The sequence below is a fragment of the Epinephelus fuscoguttatus genome, linkage group LG19 (assembly GCF_011397635.1).
Source record: "Epinephelus fuscoguttatus linkage group LG19, E.fuscoguttatus.final_Chr_v1".
Taxonomy (NCBI): Eukaryota; Metazoa; Chordata; class Actinopteri; order Perciformes; family Serranidae; genus Epinephelus; species Epinephelus fuscoguttatus.
In genome coordinates this window covers 12,633,117-12,652,307 of record NC_064770.1, presented here as the reverse complement: position 1 = coordinate 12,652,307, position 19,191 = coordinate 12,633,117, and the positions used below count along the sequence as shown (strand labels likewise).

General features: G+C 40.9%; 1 protein-coding gene across 1 annotated transcript in view; it reads left to right on the top strand.

Annotated features, from left to right (window-relative positions):
• Positions 1-19,191, top strand: part of shank1 (SH3 and multiple ankyrin repeat domains 1) — a 99,176-nt gene that overhangs the window by 11,640 nt on the left and 68,345 nt on the right. Inside the window, exon 2 of the mRNA XM_049561711.1 lies at positions 15,388-15,957. Coding sequence (XP_049417668.1) covers positions 15,439-15,957 — 519 coding nt within the window. The 5' untranslated portion in view covers positions 15,388-15,438. The remainder of the gene's footprint in view (positions 1-15,387; positions 15,958-19,191) is intronic.

Below are 19,191 nucleotides of genomic sequence, written 5' to 3'. Positions count from 1 at the left end.
AACCAAGAAATATTCTCCAGTCTCAGCTTCTCATTTGTGAGGATTTGCTGCCTTTCTCTCTGTCATGTGAAAGTTAATTAAATGTATTTTGGTGTTGGACTGCTGGCCACACTCAGGAAGACATCTGAATCTGTGACCTTGGGCTGACTGAAACTGAGATGAGCATTTTTCACTATTTTCAGACATTTTACAGGGCAAGCCATTAATTGCTTAATCAAATCAACAATTGTCCTATTATAAAGTAACACAAAGTGTGTCTTCATGCAATCAAATATATCATCTGTGTGCAAGAGAGGAATGAATGTGAAGATTTGTGGCTAACATGTTGAGATTTCTAGCCATTGTGTGCAAGTAACAACCTGTGATACTTTCATATATGCATGCCGCTTGCACAGACTGACAATTATATTAGCTGTGTGGGACTGAAGCCACATGACTTCAGCCTCAAGTTGCAAATTTCATGACTTGAGACCTGTTTGACTAACATTTATAAAAGCCTTGACTTTTACTTGGTATCAAGGCAGTAATTATAATATATACTGGGGAGCACACATTTTCCCCAATATTGAAATATGCTCTTAATATATTAGTAAAAAAAAATACAAATTAAAAATAGCTATTTTACGTATTAACCATTGGCAAATATAATTGTAAATAAGCTTAACAAAATGCCTTTATTATTAGTACTGGTTTTAATATTACAGTGTGCTGCAGTTCTGCATGAGGTTTGTCAAAGTGGCACTGCTGTACTCCAGCAGAGAGTGGCTCACCAGCGTATTCAACTTATGTTTATGTCTGTATTATATTACATTTGTCAGATAGCACACATGAAGTCTGAGTTAAGTGTCAATCATCTATGTTACACTGCATATGTAATTTATGTAGACAGTAGCTTTCATGTATTATTTTATCATACTTGTTTATGATAAATAATATAAGACAGTAGGAAATAAGTTTTCAAATTTTGACAATTTTTCTGGTGGAATGGGGACCCCTGGCAGATTTGGTCCATTCAGTGTTGACTCCATGACTATGGCCTTGCTTGATGGTCATGTCTTGAGACTTGACTTGGACTTGAGAAAGCTGACTCTTCACTTCAAAAACAAAATCAAATATTTTCATTTTTCTAAATAATGAGAAGTTACCTTTAGCTTTTGAGACATAACAGGATGATTTCTATTGCGATGCTCGCATACCTGGCAATGTAACTAGGACACAGCAGACTAGCAGAGGCCAAGGCAAGAAGCAGCTATCAAGGAGGGAACTTGATAAAATTTGGATTGAAGGATTATGTTGACAGAAGTAAGAAAAGAATGGCTGTATGAAAGGTCTACAGCTCAAAAAGTTTTCTTCAGTGTATAATCACCTGAAAATAGGAATCTCTGTGTTTTCTTTACCTTAGAATGAGCCGTTTACTCAGGGAGTGGGTCCATATCTACAGAGATTACCACGTTGCACCGCTATGTTTCTACAGTAGCCCAGTAGGACCAACTAAACACTGGCTGTAGATAGGGCCATTTTTGTTTCGTGTCGGCCACTATAGTTACCAGTCCCTTTGCTAAAATTGGAAAAACAGATTTTTTTTTAATGTTGAACTGCTTTTTCTGTGTTTTTACTGGTTTGAATTGCAGGTCCATTTGTTTTGGTGAGGAGGAGACTTCTGTGGTCGCAGTAATTACATTACATTAACGAGTAGTGTAACTAATTACTGTAGAAATTTCAGCGATAATTTTACAATTACTCGAAAACCGAACAACACGTTACAGCGTTACTTTTTTTTTTTTTAATCACATCACTACTGACTTGAAATACAAGGCACATCAGTGGACTCATTTTTGTAAACGTTATGCTGCGCACACACATCACCAAGCAGCAAGCCGTTTGAAAACACTTAGCTAAGCGGCTGGAAATTGTCTCGCATTACTTTGGTTTTGTCAGGAGGAAAGATGACAAGAACACTGCTGCTGCAGGTAGTCGGATTAAAACTTTTTCCCCTGCAAAAAAAAAAAAACACGTCCTCAAACCTCCAGTCTGAAACACTTGGCTACTAGGACCGTCAACACAACGACGTGAAGCTCCAGGAAATACACCCCACCAAAGGTGAGCCCTCCTCAGCTGCGGAGGTTAGCTGTAGCGCTACCTTATTTTATACAGTCTATGAGCGCTACACTGGCTAAACAACCAAAACTGGATTTTAACCATGGACAGCTGCAGCTACAAAGAAATGGATATGTTGTAGATGAAATGTTGCTCCATGAGTGACTCTCCGTCTTTCAGGCAGAGCCTCGCGAAAGTACCAGTCACAGGAAACAGAAAGCCCCCAAGGAAATAGAAGCTAAATAGCCTTAGCCACACTTAACTGCTTAAGTTACCTTAAGTTACCATTACCCTGACGTTCACACAGAGGCACACATCTCAATTTTGGGGAGATAAGCAATTAGGCTCCCAATTTTATGGGGTGTAACGGGAAAGTAATAAAGCGATAATGTAACGAAGTACTGTTGGCAGGGATTAATAAGTAAAGTAATGTTAGTACTTTTGAAAAGAGTAAAGGGTAATGAGTTACAAATTGCATTACATTACGCACATTAGCAGGCGCTGGGCAAGTGGCCCATCTGTGACAAGCCATCAGTGTAAGAAAAACACTGATTTGTAACATAAAATTGCTTTGTCCACTGTTGTTGCTTGTTGCTTAGTCAGACAGGTGTTACTTTGTGTGTGGGTCTGACATTCATCACCTGTCACGGGTTGACAGCTCATTGTAAACAGCCCAACCTTTCCTTTGTGTGATCAATAGGTAAGCAAATGAGCTATCCTCTGGCTCAGAGGACATTAGCAACCTTGTAGTAACATTTGTATACAAATTAATATTGCAGGTGACCTATGCAGTGCATAAAAGCGGGAGAGAACAGAGGCTTAAAGGCAGGAGAGGAAGATAAATCTTTGTAAATTGCTGGTGCTGATTTCTATAATTTTTCCAGATTTGACTAGCCCTGCCTCCAGCTAACATTTATTAGATTGAGTTTAATAGTCTGGGAAACATTATTTTGAGCGGAAAATACCTTAATAGTCATTGTGTTGTGAGGAAATGTTTGGTAGCCTGAGGTAAACACCAATTTGAACCATTGGGAAATAGGCTATGAGGTCACTCTTGCCCCTTAGGAAGAGCTCACACTCTCATTTTTTTCTTGTGTCTTCATGTAGCCTCATACCGCCCACTCACATCTTCTCTATAATCCACTGTTGTCTATATATAGGGAGGCCTCCAGGAGTTTGTTTTATTGCTTTTCCCCAACATGTCTCTAAATCCTCTTCCTGTACTACAGTACCGTTTCTTTTGATGCTCAAAAATCAGAGAGACAGAAATGGATAGATGTCTTTGGGCTTATTGTCGGTGTGAAAGCTTTTTGATTTCTTGTAAGCACAAATGTGTTGGTAAGTGTGTGCAGTTGGGGTGTTTTGGCCTTCCTTTCTATTACAACATGGGTTGAAGTAACTTTATAGTCCCAGAGAAGTTGTTCTGTCCATCACTTAAATCCAGATTGAAATATCTCAAATATGACTGAATGGATTGCCATCACATTTTGTACAGATATTCACAGAGCCCAGACGATGAATCCTAATAGCTTTTGTTTCTTTTAGCACCACCAGCAGTTTAAATCTGTCACTAGCATGGACATTTATGGTTCTGAGATGATGAATCTTTAATGTTAGAATTTTGGTGATCCCTTAAGATTATCTCTAGTGCCATCTTCAGGTCAAAATGTCATTTTGTTGGGGCGTCTGTGGCTTAGTGGATAGAGCAGGCGACCCCATGTACAAAGGCCTCATCCTTGCTGTTGCATGGTAATATTATATTAGCATTAGCATTATCATTGTGAGCATTTTAGCATGCACATGTCTGCATTTAGCTCAAATCACTGCTGTATTAAGCGCAGATCCACAGAGCTGTTAGCATCTCTGTTTGTGTTCATGTTGGCATGCTGACTGTAGATACTGTATGTTAAGAGGGGTGAGTGTAGGGTGTACAGAGGGGTGATTCTGGGACACAACATGTGCAGGTCTTCTTTTCAGAGTTTTCCTGGGCCTAATTATACAAAATTTCCATAATGAGAACACCAGTGACGCTGTCGTACACCCCACCCTCTCTTCTTAAACTCAAACCAGGTTCCTCCACCAGCGCTCACCCTAGTTTAATAGCACAAGGGATGGTTACATCAGAACGTGTGTAGAACACGTGGCTTCATTCTGCTTCACTCGGGCTCTCTTGGGTCCTCACAGTTTAGATTGACATTTTCTGTGACTTAAAGCTCCCATGTGGACGCCTTACTGCTAGAGGATGATTACATATGTGCTCAGTTGACCTGAGGGTCAAAGATTACACACATTATTAGCCTTTATCCATCTGTATGCACAGCTTAATCGGGAATTGCTGCGAGTACTTGCACGCTCACGTGCGCGCCAACAGGCTGTACAGGAGGTTTGTGTCCATTTGTGCGCAACAGAGTGCCATTTTGTGTGTAGATGTCAGACAAGGAGGGAAGGAAATTGGCCGTTCCAGTTTAGTGGCAGGAAAGTGGGGCGATCTGTTCTTTGGAAGTTTCCCAGCGAAATTTCCTGGGGACCAAGACACTGAAAATATCTATCTATATACACGCAATGTCCTACATACTGTAAAAGAGAGGGTGAACCAGAGAGGAAGATAGAGAGAGGAAGAGAGAGAGAGAGAGAGAGAGAGAGAGAGAGAGAGAGAGCACATGAAGATACATGTGTGTTTGAGAGAGATAAAAAGAGAGAGGGAGGGAGGTTAAATGTCACTGTGCTGGTGGGATATCAGTCTTTTGATGGCATCACACAGATAGATGGATTGAAGCTTAGTAAAACCAGGTCAAGACTCCAGCAAGTCACCCAACAAAGTTACCTAATTTTCCCTCTCACTTCTGTGACATAAAAACCCCTCAAGTAGAAGTGGAAATGCTGCCTCATAACCCCATTTCCCTCTGCTCATCGTCTTCTGCCACTAATGGCAGGTTCAAGTGCAGTGTGTGTATGAAACAGGATTTATCTGGATTACATTTACACCTGGCAACTGTGTCTTGAGTTAACAAACAGAGATCACATCCACCTTTCCCTTGCCAAAACACAGATTAGCAAAACATGCCACTTTCTCCTGTGAGTGTTGCGTCTTTTAAAACAGATGTTAAATGGCTCATCTCACTTGTTCCCCATCCATGAATATCTTAACATTTCCTTTTTTTGACAAGCGTGTTACCACCCGGGCCGCTAGCCACCTGTTTCATTTCTTGATATGAGCTTGAGTGCATACTGCGTAAATCACAACTGGAGTTCACAATTCACTCCAAATGATGACAATATAACAATGCACACTGCATGTTAACACAGCCTAAAACATTTTAGTACAGCCAAAACGTGGCTAGTGGTGGTGTGTCTTTCCTTTCTAGGTCAGGGTTACTACCAGGGTGAATTTGATGGGCGGGCGGGCTGGAGGTGTCTGTGGGGACACACAGAAAACAAATCCCTTACTAGTGTGTCATATATAGATTTTTACAGCCAACTGAGCTACAGTGAGTGACCAAAACCCTGTTTCACATGCTCTAAAAGGCTTCTAGTCAGTGATTAAAATTCAGAAATAACTTAACTGTATACACAACACAGCAGCATATCAACACATTATAAAAAGCAAGAATGACATAGCCTGTGGGTGCACAACACACTGCTGTGTCTTAAATCTTAGACTCAAGAACAAACAGCATTGAAAGCAACACTGCCGACTGAAGAGATAAATATAAAAGCTGATGTTTGTGAGCATACAAGTGAATTTACAGCAAATGTGCCAAGGCAGGGGCATGCAATCAAACACAACACTGCTAGTAAAATGAATACAGTTTTCCATCTCCTAATGCCCATTAACTGCCTACTCTGTATAACTTAGCATGCTTATTAAGCTCTGGAGATCTGCCTCGTCCCCTTTCTGCCCAAAACACACTTTATACAGCAATTACCGAGTTCATGACATTTAAGGTGCTTTTCCTATCTAATCGGCAAGATAAATGCTGCAGATTGTAGATTTCTGCAAACCATGGATATGTTACATTACTAGATTTCAGATAAAGTGGATATGGACCTGCACCTGCACTTGTATAGTACCTTTCTAGTCTTACTCCAAGTGCTTTAACACTACGTCAAATTTACGCATTCACACACTGGTGGCCAAAGCTACCATACAAGGTGTCACCTGCTACCCAGTTACACACACTCACACGCCGATGGAAGAGCCATCGGGAGCAATTTTGGGTTCAGTATCTTGCCCAAGGATACTTCGCCATGCAGACTAGAGCAGCCCGTTATCGAACCGCCAATCCCACGATTAGTGGACGAGCCCCTCTACCTCCCTGTCTCCTTTCTGCCCAACAAACTTATGTTTAGTAATAACTGATTTCAAGGCATTCAAGGGGCTTTTCCTACCCAAATGGCAAAATAAATGATGGCATTGTACATATCCGCAAACCACAAATATGGCACATTTGTACATTTCATATGTAGTGGATATGTTACATTTTAATTTTCAATTTTATGTTGTGACACTGCTGTGGTTAATGTCGTCAGGTTTAGGCACCAATACCACCAACAGAGTGAGGAAAAGATCATGTTTTAGCTTAAAATACTTGGTTTGGTTGTTACAAAAATGGCTGGAAATGTCCCAAGCTTTCGTTAAAAAACACCCGCTTCTATTATTTATCTCACTGTCTTGCTATCTCTTAGCTACCTAGGTATCACATCATATACCATCCCCTCCTTGTCCTGATGCGAGTCAGCTGATATGCATGTAATCAGAACTACGTTGCTTTAGGGATCTTGATATGATATGTATATTTGTATGTATATGTATGCATGTATTATCCATGGTTTGCAGAAATGTACAATGCCAACATTTTATTCTGGCAAATTGGCTGGCTTTTTGGCAGTGTGCACCCAGCAATGTTGATGTCCTGTGTTTTTAATTTGTAGTAGCAGGATGCAACATATTTAAGAAATAAGCATTTAGTTTCTTGACAAGAGTTAGGTGAGAAGAACAATATGATCAATACTTCTCTTGTAATGTATCTGTGCAGTAAGTACAGTTTATGCCAGTAGCCGGTTAGCTTAGCCTAGCACAAAGATTGAAAACAGGGGAACAGTTAGCCTGGCTCTGTCTAGAGGTAACAAAATCTGCCGATCAGTACCAAAATTCAAGTCAAGGTTAATTTCAAGTGCATAACCACATGAAAGTGTCTCAGTACACTTGAAAACAACAGCAGAACTGATAGATTATTAAAAGAAAACTGTAAATGACAAGACTCCAGGAAGTCACTGCTCTCGGGCAAGGAAGAGTCCAACACCATGTAAAAACCCTAACCTTTTATATTTGCACTTTGCTTTTTGCATTGATTAAACAAAAAACATATAACATTTTGGTTAGTGAGCTTTAGAGGTTCTCTTAGATGGATTATGTTATGTTAGATGGAGCCAGGCTAACTGTTTCCACCATGAATGAATTAAGAAAAACTCAAAATCATGTTTCAAGATGGCACTCCATTCATTCTTATGAAAGTTGCACATTGGGCAGTGTTTCATATTTACTGGACAAACATTAGAGTGATATCAGTCTTATTATCTTATCAGTCTTGGCTTGGAAGTCGATAAATGCATTTCCTGAAACGTTTATCTCTATTTCTATTGAATCAGTACATTTTTAGGCTGGACTGTGCACTGAATGAAGTACGCGGTGCCTTAAATTAATAAAGCACAGTGCAGCCATTTGTATCTTGTATAATGTACATGATAGGGCTGTCCCCTGGCAGATGGCAGATATGAATCAGCAACAGAGACCTCTCAGCTGAGTGACTAAGATTCCTTCAAGTTGAGCATTTTTTTTTTTCTGTCAGTCAGTATGCAATGTACTTCTGGGGACATTTCGGTCCACGTATGTAGCTGCAGAGTGAGTGCTTCCAACTTTCATGCTGTTCTTCAGTACAGGCAGCTGCAGACTCAGAGGCAGCTGTCTGGAGGGTGAGAAACTTTGCTCGGTAAGGCTCTGAAATAACCTTATCTTCTGATTTCTACGTAGAAGTGGTGAATTTACAGCTCAGCAGCTTATTATGATACAGGCTCTAGTGTTTGTTTGATATCTAGTCTGAGCAAAAATTGTTGTTGCACAAACCTTAGTGTCACCCTAATTGTTCGGCTGAACTCCGTCCAAACTCTATATGGAAAAAAGGAACATACAGTTGAATATCAGTCTTATTTGTTTGACACAATTCTAGGTCAGGTACAGCCCTAGCACAGGAGAGATGTATAATAATGTATAATCTATATCCGATTGTGTCTTTTATTTGGTTTTAAGGTATGGGATATATTTAAGGTACCAGGGCAGCTTGAGGAGAACTGGCTATACCAAAACAACCATCACAAAATTATGTGTAAAATATGACATATTAACAACAAGTTACAGTGTGAGTATCCCTTTAATATTGTGTAAAGCGTATCTGGTACACTTTTCTTTGTGCATCTGGAACATTTATAATTTGAAAATAGATTGAATTAGCCAGCTATTCATACAGGGTGTTCTTACTTTCCTTGTGGAGCCAACATCTTCGACAAGGTGAGGGTTAGCTAGGTTAATATAGTTTTAAGCTACCGAGCTGACTGAAAGTGTTAATGACATGACCTGAAACTGAAACAGCTCTCCAAGGAGAACGATAGAGAATGAACGAGAGATAAAGATTTATGACAGCGAGATATGAAGCGGAGGAGATTATTATCACTTGTTGGCATTAGGCAATATCTAATCGCTCCGTCGCCCTCTTCATCTTCACTCAGATAGACACACATAAGCTCACACGCACAGAGCTTTCATTATGAAGGTCTTTTATGTGTGAGTCATGACTTTTCTCTCGGGAACTGATTATCACTTTTTCTCTCACATAATTTTCCCTCTGTCCTGACCTGTTCAAGCTTAATTGACGATGAGTGATTCTCTCAAAAGTTTGGATTCAGCCTTTTAACTCCACATTCATTTTCTCCTCTCCATCCTTGAGGATCAGTAAATATCAAGCTAAAATCAGCCTTGAAAAAAAAAAGAAAAGATAACCAAGAATGCATGACAAACAGGTCTGTCACACCAGCTACTTTCAGAAGGCAGATGATTGCTATGTGGCGTGGGTGGATTTTACTCAACAGCTTCAAGGTGTCAGTCTATAAAACCTGCAATGAAATCTACTTCTGCCTACTTTAAGGAACTCCTCATTGTAAAACAAATTTCATTATGGCCTTCAGTGGGTCTATTTGCTGTTTCAGAGCCTTTGCTACAAAAAAGAGGGACTCCTTTCGATTTTTTTGGCATGAAAATGTGGATAAAGGCCAAATCTAAATACAGTGAATGTGGATTCTAGTTCTGGCTTTTGGCAACTTCAATCAAAAAATTTTGGCATTGTTGTCATGGTATGACCCCACCTTCATCCTTTCTGCCTTCTGCTCTTCTCTGCTCTTCACCAACCAGCCCTGTTCACACCTCTGATTTCACAGCCACCTCTCACATTCAACTCCTATTCACGTTGTTCTTCTTCAGTGTGCTTTTGTTTCCTTGTTCCATCACAGTATCTCTGCTGTTTTTTTGTTCCTTTCTATACTCCCTCTCCGCTCTCTGAGTTGCTATCACTCACCCTCCTTCATCCATGCGTGTCATTTCTTGTCTCTCTGGCACCTCTTCCTTTGCGATGTGTTCCTCTTTCCCCTCAGCTAAACCCTTCATATTTTTAGCCATGCTGGAGGCATGGCTCTGTGGAGAGCAATATCGCTCTGTCGCTTAGTCGTTCATCACTTTGGTCCCAACTGAAATATCTTTACAACTATTGGATGGATTGACATGAAACTTTGTACAGACGTTCAAGGTCCTCGGAGGACAAATCCCACTGACTTTGGTCATCTTCTTGAGCAAAATGTCTCAACAGCTATTGGATGTATTGGCATGAAACTGCACACATTCATGACCATGATTTCATAGTGGTGGTGATCCCTTAACCTTTCCTCTAGTGCCAGCATCAGGCCATTTGTCCATACATTTGGTTCATGATCTGCAAATAATGACATTCCCATCAGCTTCAGATGTAATTTGTGATTACTGCCAATCAGCAATTAACACAAATGAAATGATAGAGAGCACAGCAAGAGGATGTACTTCCTGCTGCAGCTGAATAAGTTCCACCTGCCAGAGACAATAATGGTGTACTTCTACACTGCCATTATTGAGTCTATCGTCACCTCCTCCATCACCATCTGGTACGCTGCTGCCACTGCCAAGGACTAGGGCAGATTGCAGCGTATCATTTGCTCTGGCATCCCTATAGGACCTGAATGCTTCCAGGACCCTGAGGTGAACCTTTGCACATCCCCTAGAATATATTTTTACATATTCCTGCTTAGCTATTTCACTCTCAACACTTACATTGTACTTATTTTTTAGATTGCATTTGTTTTCTATTCTATATTTATGTTTCATGTCTATGCACCAAAACATTAAAATGAATTTCTTGTACGTAAGAACCTAGTTGGCACCTGATTATGATACCATGGTAACACACTCAACTAAGATGTGTTAGCATTGAGCTTTTAGTTTTCTCTACAATGTGCTTCCACTCCACTTTTTTAAACCCCTCATATCTTTATTCTCTCCCCTTTTTTCTCCTCTTCTTTATCTCTTTTACTGTTGTCTTTTCTCTCTCTAATCACACCCTCTTACCTGACTGCTCCCCCCTTTGTCCTCTTCCCTCTCCTTCCTTTCTAGTTTCCCCTATCTTTGATTACTCAGCACTATGCAAAATTATGGATTGCTCACTTCCATTTATTATCATATCTGCTTTAGGTATCCCTCCCTGGTTGGTCAGCTTTCTGACAAGACTGTACTAACGCTGCAACTTTCTCCCTCTCCCTCCGTCTTTGTTTCTGTGCCCTTGTCTCTTTTATTCATCAATCCTCTCCAACAATTTGGTTTCCAGCCCTCCTCTCCTCCCCTGTCATCTATTCTCTCTCTCTATTTAGTCTCACAACTTGCTTTAATGTCGTCATTTTTCTTCCATTTCTCCAGCACTCCTTTAAATTGTCAAAAACAGCATTGCATGAAAGGCCTCATTGATTTTAATTTATATTTAAGGGAGGCGTTTTAACCTTTTCCAAAGCTTTAAAAATGCAATTTATCAAGCTCCACCTTGACTTTATAACACTACAACTTTATAACAAAAGCCCAGTTCATATCTAAATTTATATTTGCTCAAATACCATAAAGTACATTTTGCATTTATAGGTTGGCTGCGTCCATTTTGTGCAACTTTGACATACTGCACAATTTGCTCTACTACATTTATCTTATTGGTGGTAGTTACTATGCACTACTAGACATACAGTTTTACATACAAAAAATGAGAAAATGAAACACTGATGTGGATTTAACAGTCCAAGAGTGCATGTGTAGTGGTAACTATAATAATTAAATGATCACTTACAGTTTAATGCATCAATAATAAGATGCAAAGTATTAGAACGATTCATTGTTTGTCCTTGGTTGTCTTGGTTGGATGACACAATCTGGATGTTGTGTCTGTTAAACTTCTACAGTTTGCTGCAAACTCGTCTGCCATCTCCGTCTTTCTTCGTGACTGTGAACAGAAGTTTGCTTGCTAATAGGCTTTCAAAAGTTGGAGGCTGAAACGTCGCCAGAGAGTCAGTATTTGTCACAATCAGTCCTGCACTCAGTGTGTTTGTTTGTGTGAAAAGTGAGGAGAGATTGAAAGAGAGACCAGACTGACATATATATTCTCCAAACAGAAAAACAGTCAAGTTTAACAAGCCGTTTAGCCTCACAATCTGACTTAAATTTGGGGTTTTGTTGTACAGAGTGAAAGACTGTGGCATTGATTCAAAATTTCTGTAAAGCAGTTTCATTTATTTTAGCTATAGCATCCAAATGGCACACAGTAGCTTCACTGGCATCAAATAAATGACACTTAATTTAAGAAAAGTTACATTTAAAGAAAGCCTCTTCCTGCCATTCTTTTATTTCTCAAGTATTTTAAATGGATACTTTGCAGATTTTCATCCAGCTTTTATTATAACAATCTGGGTGGCGTACCACATATGGTAAATTTCCCTCCATCTTACCAGCACCTAGATCTCCCTGCTCATCTCTCAGCTTGAATAATTTTCTTTAGCTGTAGGGCTGTTGCTCAAACTACAGATTGTACTTCCACATTTTTGGATGCCGGCCAACACAGACACAAAGGGTATAGAAACAGATCGAGAAAAACAACTGCCTTTCTTTCTTTCGCTCTCAAATTCAGACAAAACTCTGATCAAACTGTAAAACTAGGCAGTGCTGATCAAATATAAACCAAGATTCTGTCACTGGGTTACCAGCCAGCTGCCATTTTGTTTCTTGTGGAAAGATGGAAAAGCTCGCATTATCTCATCTATCAGGGGGCGCCTTTATTGGTCTGGTGTGGTGCAGTGCATTCTGGTAGTTGTTGGTTTTCCACATCTTGAGCGAAAGCAAATGCCACAGCCCTTTTTCGGTTTTCTTTGGTTATAAAGCACCAGTTTCAAAAGTATTTCTACTTCACAGACAGCCGAGTTTATAAAGAGACCTTCTTCCCAGCACTGAAATACTTCTTTAATACCAGCCTAATTGACATGAAAGAAATTTTCTTTGCCACGTGCTGTTGTCCATCCTTCCCTTTTATGTTTCATGCTCTTGTCGCACTTCCTCATTTTTTTCCTGTTTCTTGTTGAACTGGACAGCTGGTACTTTTATCTCAGTGTCCCATGAGAGAGGTCTTGACATTATGTATCTGACACTTTTTTTCCCCTTCACAACATGGCTCTGATTTCTCCGTGTCTTTCAGCTGCTTTATCTCACACACACACTCACACACTCACACACTCACACACTCAGTCGCCTCATTATTCTGTAGTTGATATTCATTTGAAGTAAAATGAAAACAAACAGCAACTCGATACTGATTTTTCTTCCCCCAGTGTGCGTTTAGATGAGACGCATAATTTAAAATTTGGTTTTGCACATTTTTTGTGTAGTGTTCAGATTACTGGTGCAATCACTGATTAAATGTTTGTATGTACAAATCTGGATCTGTAAAGTAACTACCCATCAAATAAATGTGCAAAGTAAAACCTAACATTTTTGTCTTGAATGTAGTAGAGTAGATTTTTTTTTAACTTTAACATCAGACGTTTAAATGGTGTTTCTACAGCTTTTCTGCTCATTGCTCAGTCCTCTGGTGTGAATTTGAGCGCTGTCTCTCTCGCCGTTTGTTATTCTGCTGTTTGGTTCTGTGTGGAGCTGTCCAGAATGTAGTGGTGCTGAAAATCCTGAAACAGCTCACAGAGCCAACCAGGAGCCACCAGGGACAGATCTGTTATCTTGCTCAGCTTGTACTCGAGTACAGCGCTGCATCACTGATGCTCTGAAGTGGCTTCTCGGCTCTCTCAGGGGCAATGGCAAGAGCAAGAGAGTGTATGGTTTATCACATGAAGAGCTGTTGGCCATTACGAGTGTCTCTATAGGAGATGTGATGTGATGGTGACAAATAGTCTGCTGTGTAGAGTCAGACCAGTATATTTGTTTGTTGAGGATGATGTGATTGTTTTTTCACACAGCGAAAATGAACTGAATAAGTAAGTAGTTTTGGTCTGAGGAATGCTGCTTTGGGAATTTCAATTGTTTAAGGATGGTGATTGGTCTCAGCAGCTTCGGTCTAATGAGACAGGTCTGACATCTTTGTCAATTACAACTGACAGTGCAAAATAAACAATACAACATGCTGGAAATAACAAAGAAACCACAGCTTGTTTTTTAATTTTTTCAGAGTTTTCCCAGTAGTGAGGTTAGGTTTGTCCTGACCACAGTACTAGAAGAAAAGTTGTGGAGTAATTAAAATCAACCTCTGTTCATGTCATCATAAGATTATGTCGTGAAGTTGGTATTTTTGGCTCTCCATGTGTCCGAAATGGAGAGAGTAAATTTTAAGATGCACTCATTGAAGGTCATGAAAACTTTTTAATATTCTTTGTGTAAAAGTAACAACTAAAATACATGGAGCATGGACATGACACATCACAAAGGCAGTGTAGGATTTTTTACCTGCTACACTGACTCCATCTTTGTAGCGTGTGGTTTCCTCAGCTTCACCGTGTGCATGTTGAGTTTTGCCAAGTGATTATCCAGTTGGTTATGCAGATTTTGGAAGAGTAGGTTATATTTACTGTTCCTGGATCATTTTGACTAAAAAGATTAATTTATTTGATTGACTTATTTTCATTTGAAATGTAAAAACAAACACAAGGTTGCGCTGCTTCTGTGCATTGCCTCTGGTACAATGAGATAGTTATTGTAATCCTTTTAAAACAGATTGTACTTGTTTTTTACACAAGTTTTTACTTGTTGGAGGGCTGCGGGGCCACACGCAGAGAAGAAAAATTAGTCCAGCTGCTTAAAGATGAAGAAGAATTGTGTGATGCAGCTTTAGTTGATGAAAATGGGACACACTCTGCTGCAGCAGATGTATTGCGCCACATCCATGTCCCACATATTTTGGCCTTAGGGTCAGTTTTGTCTTATGGTTGTGCTACACAAAAGATCAGAAGGTCACCAAAACAAATTGATTCATCCTCTGGGTACTTTAAAATTGTGATCATATGAATAGACGGTATCAACAGTTTCTCAGATGTCTTTCATATTTGCAGAGGAATAATTTCTTTTTCTAATATTTTATTCTCAAGGTAATGATGGCACTAGAACCTCAATTATGCTTCTCTTTATAGGCCTACTTGTAGATAGTGCTACTATACATACTTTTCTTTTTCATAGTGCCCTCTAAACTAGTACATGTCATAGGAGTACTCTCCATAGAGGCATGTTCCAATATAGTGAAATAATACCCGCCATAGTTCTATCGCTCAGAGTGAAATACTGATATGTTTCAGGCGTCAGACACAGAGAGCTCCTGAAGGATCCGTCATCTGCAGGCAAATCCTGAATCTAGCAGCACGGGAAGGATGTCAGAATTTATGGTGAGAGTCTGGAAGCTGAAAATTAACGGCACCAGTGGGTTCATTTATACATGAGGTGTGTCTGGTATGTCATCATGCGGTAAGGGTTAGAAGCACTGCATATCTGTAACTGCAGCAGTCTGTTCCCATAGAGACCAGAGTATGTATGGAGACCTGCGGCCAGGGAAGAAACTTTCTGCTTACAAACTTCTGCTGTAGTTTTTCTGTCTCTGCTCTGATCAAGTCTTCTCTCTCCTCCCCACGTTGCAGTGTCTCTCTGGGAATGATGGTGTTGCCACAGGTGCCGCCCTCTCTGTCGCCATGACGATGCCGTTCAGCCCCCTGTCCAGCGACGAGGAGCAACAAAGGATGCTGGGAAACAATCGACATCTGTATCCAGGGGCAGAGGACGAGGAAGAGGAAGAAGAAGAGGAAGAGGAGGAAATGGAAGAAGATGAGCGTGATGAGGACCAGGAGGAGGAGGAGAATGGCGAGCTGGAGGGGGAAGAGGAAGACGATGAGGAGGAGATGGTGGAGGAGGTCAGGCGAGGAGGCCTATCACGAGGGGGCAGGGGTGAAGGACACAGGCAGTCAGGTAAACTGGCTGGACGAACCACCGGGGACAGACAGATCCGGTCAGGGAACCCTGGACACACCACAAACCCCTATTCGTCCAATCCTGCACCCACGCACCAACAGCCAGCCAATCACATACAACAGCAGCAGCAGCAGCAGCAGCAGAGGAGGCTGAAGGAGCGCAGCACCGGCTCCGTGCCATCTGAGGACGCCCACATTGCCATGATGGTGTTTCGCATCGGCATCCCAGACATAAAGCAAACGGTCAGTGCTGTCATTGCACACACACCCACAAAATCTGCCAGCGTTATGGCAATCATTTCTGATAAGTTCACAGACACAAACAGCGTTAATCCCAACCTGCTCTTCTCCCATTAGTTTAAACACCATCTTTTCTTAACACAGTCATGATCATTTAAACCAGTTTTGATTACCAGTTTCACCATCTAAAGAATGAAAGATCTTTGTATTTCACATAAGTGTACACATACCTGTATATGCTCCTAAAGTAGGTCATTTTCAACAAATATCTGTCTAGCTTTTGTTGCTTTTCAAAACACAACATATGCATCACAGCTTGCATCAGTTGGTGTTGTCTTTGAAGACAGTGTCATGGTTTGACATTTTGTGAATTCGCTTTCTGGCAGAGAGTGAGATGGGAAGGCTATTGGGAGGACGTGGGGGGTATTCCCCCTGTCTCCAGTCTTTGTGCTGAGCTACGTTACCTGTCTGTTGGCTGTAGCTTCATTTTTACTGCATAAACATGAGAATGGTGTCTATATTCCCAACCAACTCTTGGAAGAAAGCAAATAAAAGTATGTCAACATGCATTGTGTTAAAACATGCCTGAAGTGCTCAGGCACCCCTAATCAAGACCCTTTGTTTGACATCATTTTTGTGACTCAAAAAATGGATGAGTTGAAGGATTTCTTGTTACAGAGTAAAAGGTATTGGTCAAAATCTGCCAGAAAAACTGAAGGAACAGCTAATTTTCACTTTAAAGGAACTCTATCTGTAATTCAGAGTCTGAGCCGTGAATCGTCCACTTATAGTTTTCAACGTGGATGTGATTGTGCTGGCAGCTAGCAACTAATGGTGCTAACAACAGTAACAGTGCTGGCAGAGCTAACTGTGTTAATCTGGAGGTAACCGGAGAGTGGGTGATAAGCTTCATCGCTGCCGCTAACCACTGTATGAGTGCAGTGATAGAGTTGCAGTGATAAGCTAGCTGGGCGATACACACACACACAAGGACTCCCATGCATGCACAGCCAGATTCTATACTGTAACACACAGCAGAGAAGTTGAGATTACAACATACACAAAGGAGTGTGACTTCATTTTCTGCTCAGGACACCATTACTCTTCTTTATCTTTACATTGCAAATAGTTATTTTCTGCCGTTACTGCTCTGAGTGTTGTATACAGAACCTTTAAGCATTTTGCATTCATGCCACTTTAATTTTATGTTCTTTATTTGTTTATCCACACAAGGCAGCTGAAATGTCACTCTTTGACATATCCCACTTTTACACACAACACACATATGCAATTACAGTTTTGGAGGAGTAGCACAGGGTCAGCCATAACACGGTCCCCCTGTCTGGGGGGTTCACGGGTACCTTGGTGGTGCCCAGGAGGCAAACTGGCACCTCTCCAGCTGCCAGTCTACATGCTCGGTTTGTGTGGGGACTTGAACCGACGACCCTCCAGTTCTCAAGCCAAGTCTCCACGGACTGAGCTGCTGCCTCCTGTCTTTCAAAAGGAGTGGGTGTTTATGCCTCCATACTGACATCATGCAGTATAACAGTGTGTGTGGTCAGCTCAGTTAAAACCTGCAATGTACATTGCTCCAGAAACACTGCATGTCTCCAAGGATTGGGCGTATTATATCGATTAGATTTCCTCTCTCTCTCTCTCTCTCTCTCTCTCTCTCTCTCTCTCTCTCTCTCTCTCTCTGCATCACCGGCAGAAAACTGAGAGAAGTGCAAATACTCGTCAGCAAAGTGACTGATCTGAGAGGGTGAGAGAGACTTTCAAGGTGACCTAGCTCTGGAGAGAAAAAGAGAGAGAGAGTCAGAGCAAATTGCATACAAGAGCAATCACGATGAGAATATGTGGGCATGAATTTGATTTTAAAAACACTAGAAGCCAGAAAGGATTCAGAGAGAGTCAAAGAGAGAGAAGTTGAAGTGAGGAGAGGAGGGTAACGGGGGGGAAGTGCTGCCTGTGGCTTAATGTTGCCAAAGAGCTTCTAAATGGTGCGATAAAGCATGCCGTGAAAAGCCCTTTTCGGTGTGACTGGTTTTAAGAGGGCAGTCCAGAATCATGATAAACCGATCCACCATCGCTTTCCATTTCCCAGATGCAGTCTTACATCACATCGGTGCGAAAGCTTCCATCAGAAGTGTGTCTAAATAGGCTTCACGGGCTGAAGATGTAGCTGCCTCCATGTACAGTACGTCATTCTCCCACCCTTGAAAAATTAGACGGTTGCTAGACACCAGCATTTCTTCTGTCTTTTTTTTTTTCTTCCCTCTGCGTTTTTCTGATGAGTGATCTGTTAAAGTGAATCATCAGTAGTAACTCAATTGTACTAATAATTGAATTATGAAGAGCAGAGGATGCAAGGGACTGAGGCTGCATCCAAGTGTGTATTTTTGTGCTGAAGTGAAAAAAACACAGACGAAGAGAAGAGTGTGCATCTTTGCTCACTGCCAGATTAAAGCTGAACCAGACTGCCTTTGTGTTCGACAAACAGAAGGCCGTTCGTTTCCCTTAAACATTAGCGGTCTGTCCTCTTTTCTCCTTTCTATTAGGCCACTGAGGCTCCTGTGATGTGTCGGCTTTGTAAATCATCAGCAAGAATGAAACTGCAAATTAAATAAATGTATTTCAGAGTGCCTGTGTGTACGTGTGTCCATATTTTATATTTACCATCCCAGCGCACTATAAATGCCTCGCTCAACGCTTCTTCCTCCCTCTTGCTGCCTTGTGATTTATTATTGATCTGTGCATGGGTGTTTTCAGCAGTGTGTGTGTGTGTGTGTGGGGATACACAAGCGTGCTTGATTCAGTGTTTTTAAATCCAACCATAAATAATTTACTACTCCCTATTTATTCTAACAAATCTGCATCAAAGTTTAATTGTAAAAAGATGGATAAATGGGATTGCTTGGGAGGAGAATGTTCACTCAAGCTTGGGGTCAAAACCTCCGAAACTGCTCGACAGTCACGTAAAAACACATAGAGATAAATAGAGGTAGATGTGCCAAATGGACTTGGATCTTTGGAAGTAGAGGCAGAAAGAGGTGGAGACAGAGTAGATAAAAGCACTACGAAGAGGATAGAGATAAAGGTAAATGGAGGTAGACACAGATAGAAGCAGATCAAAGTAGATCAATGTAGAAAGTCAGGTGAAAGGAGAGAAAGGTGGATCGAAGAAGACAGAGTTAGATAGAGATAGATCCAGATAGATAAAGTGAAGAAGACAGACAT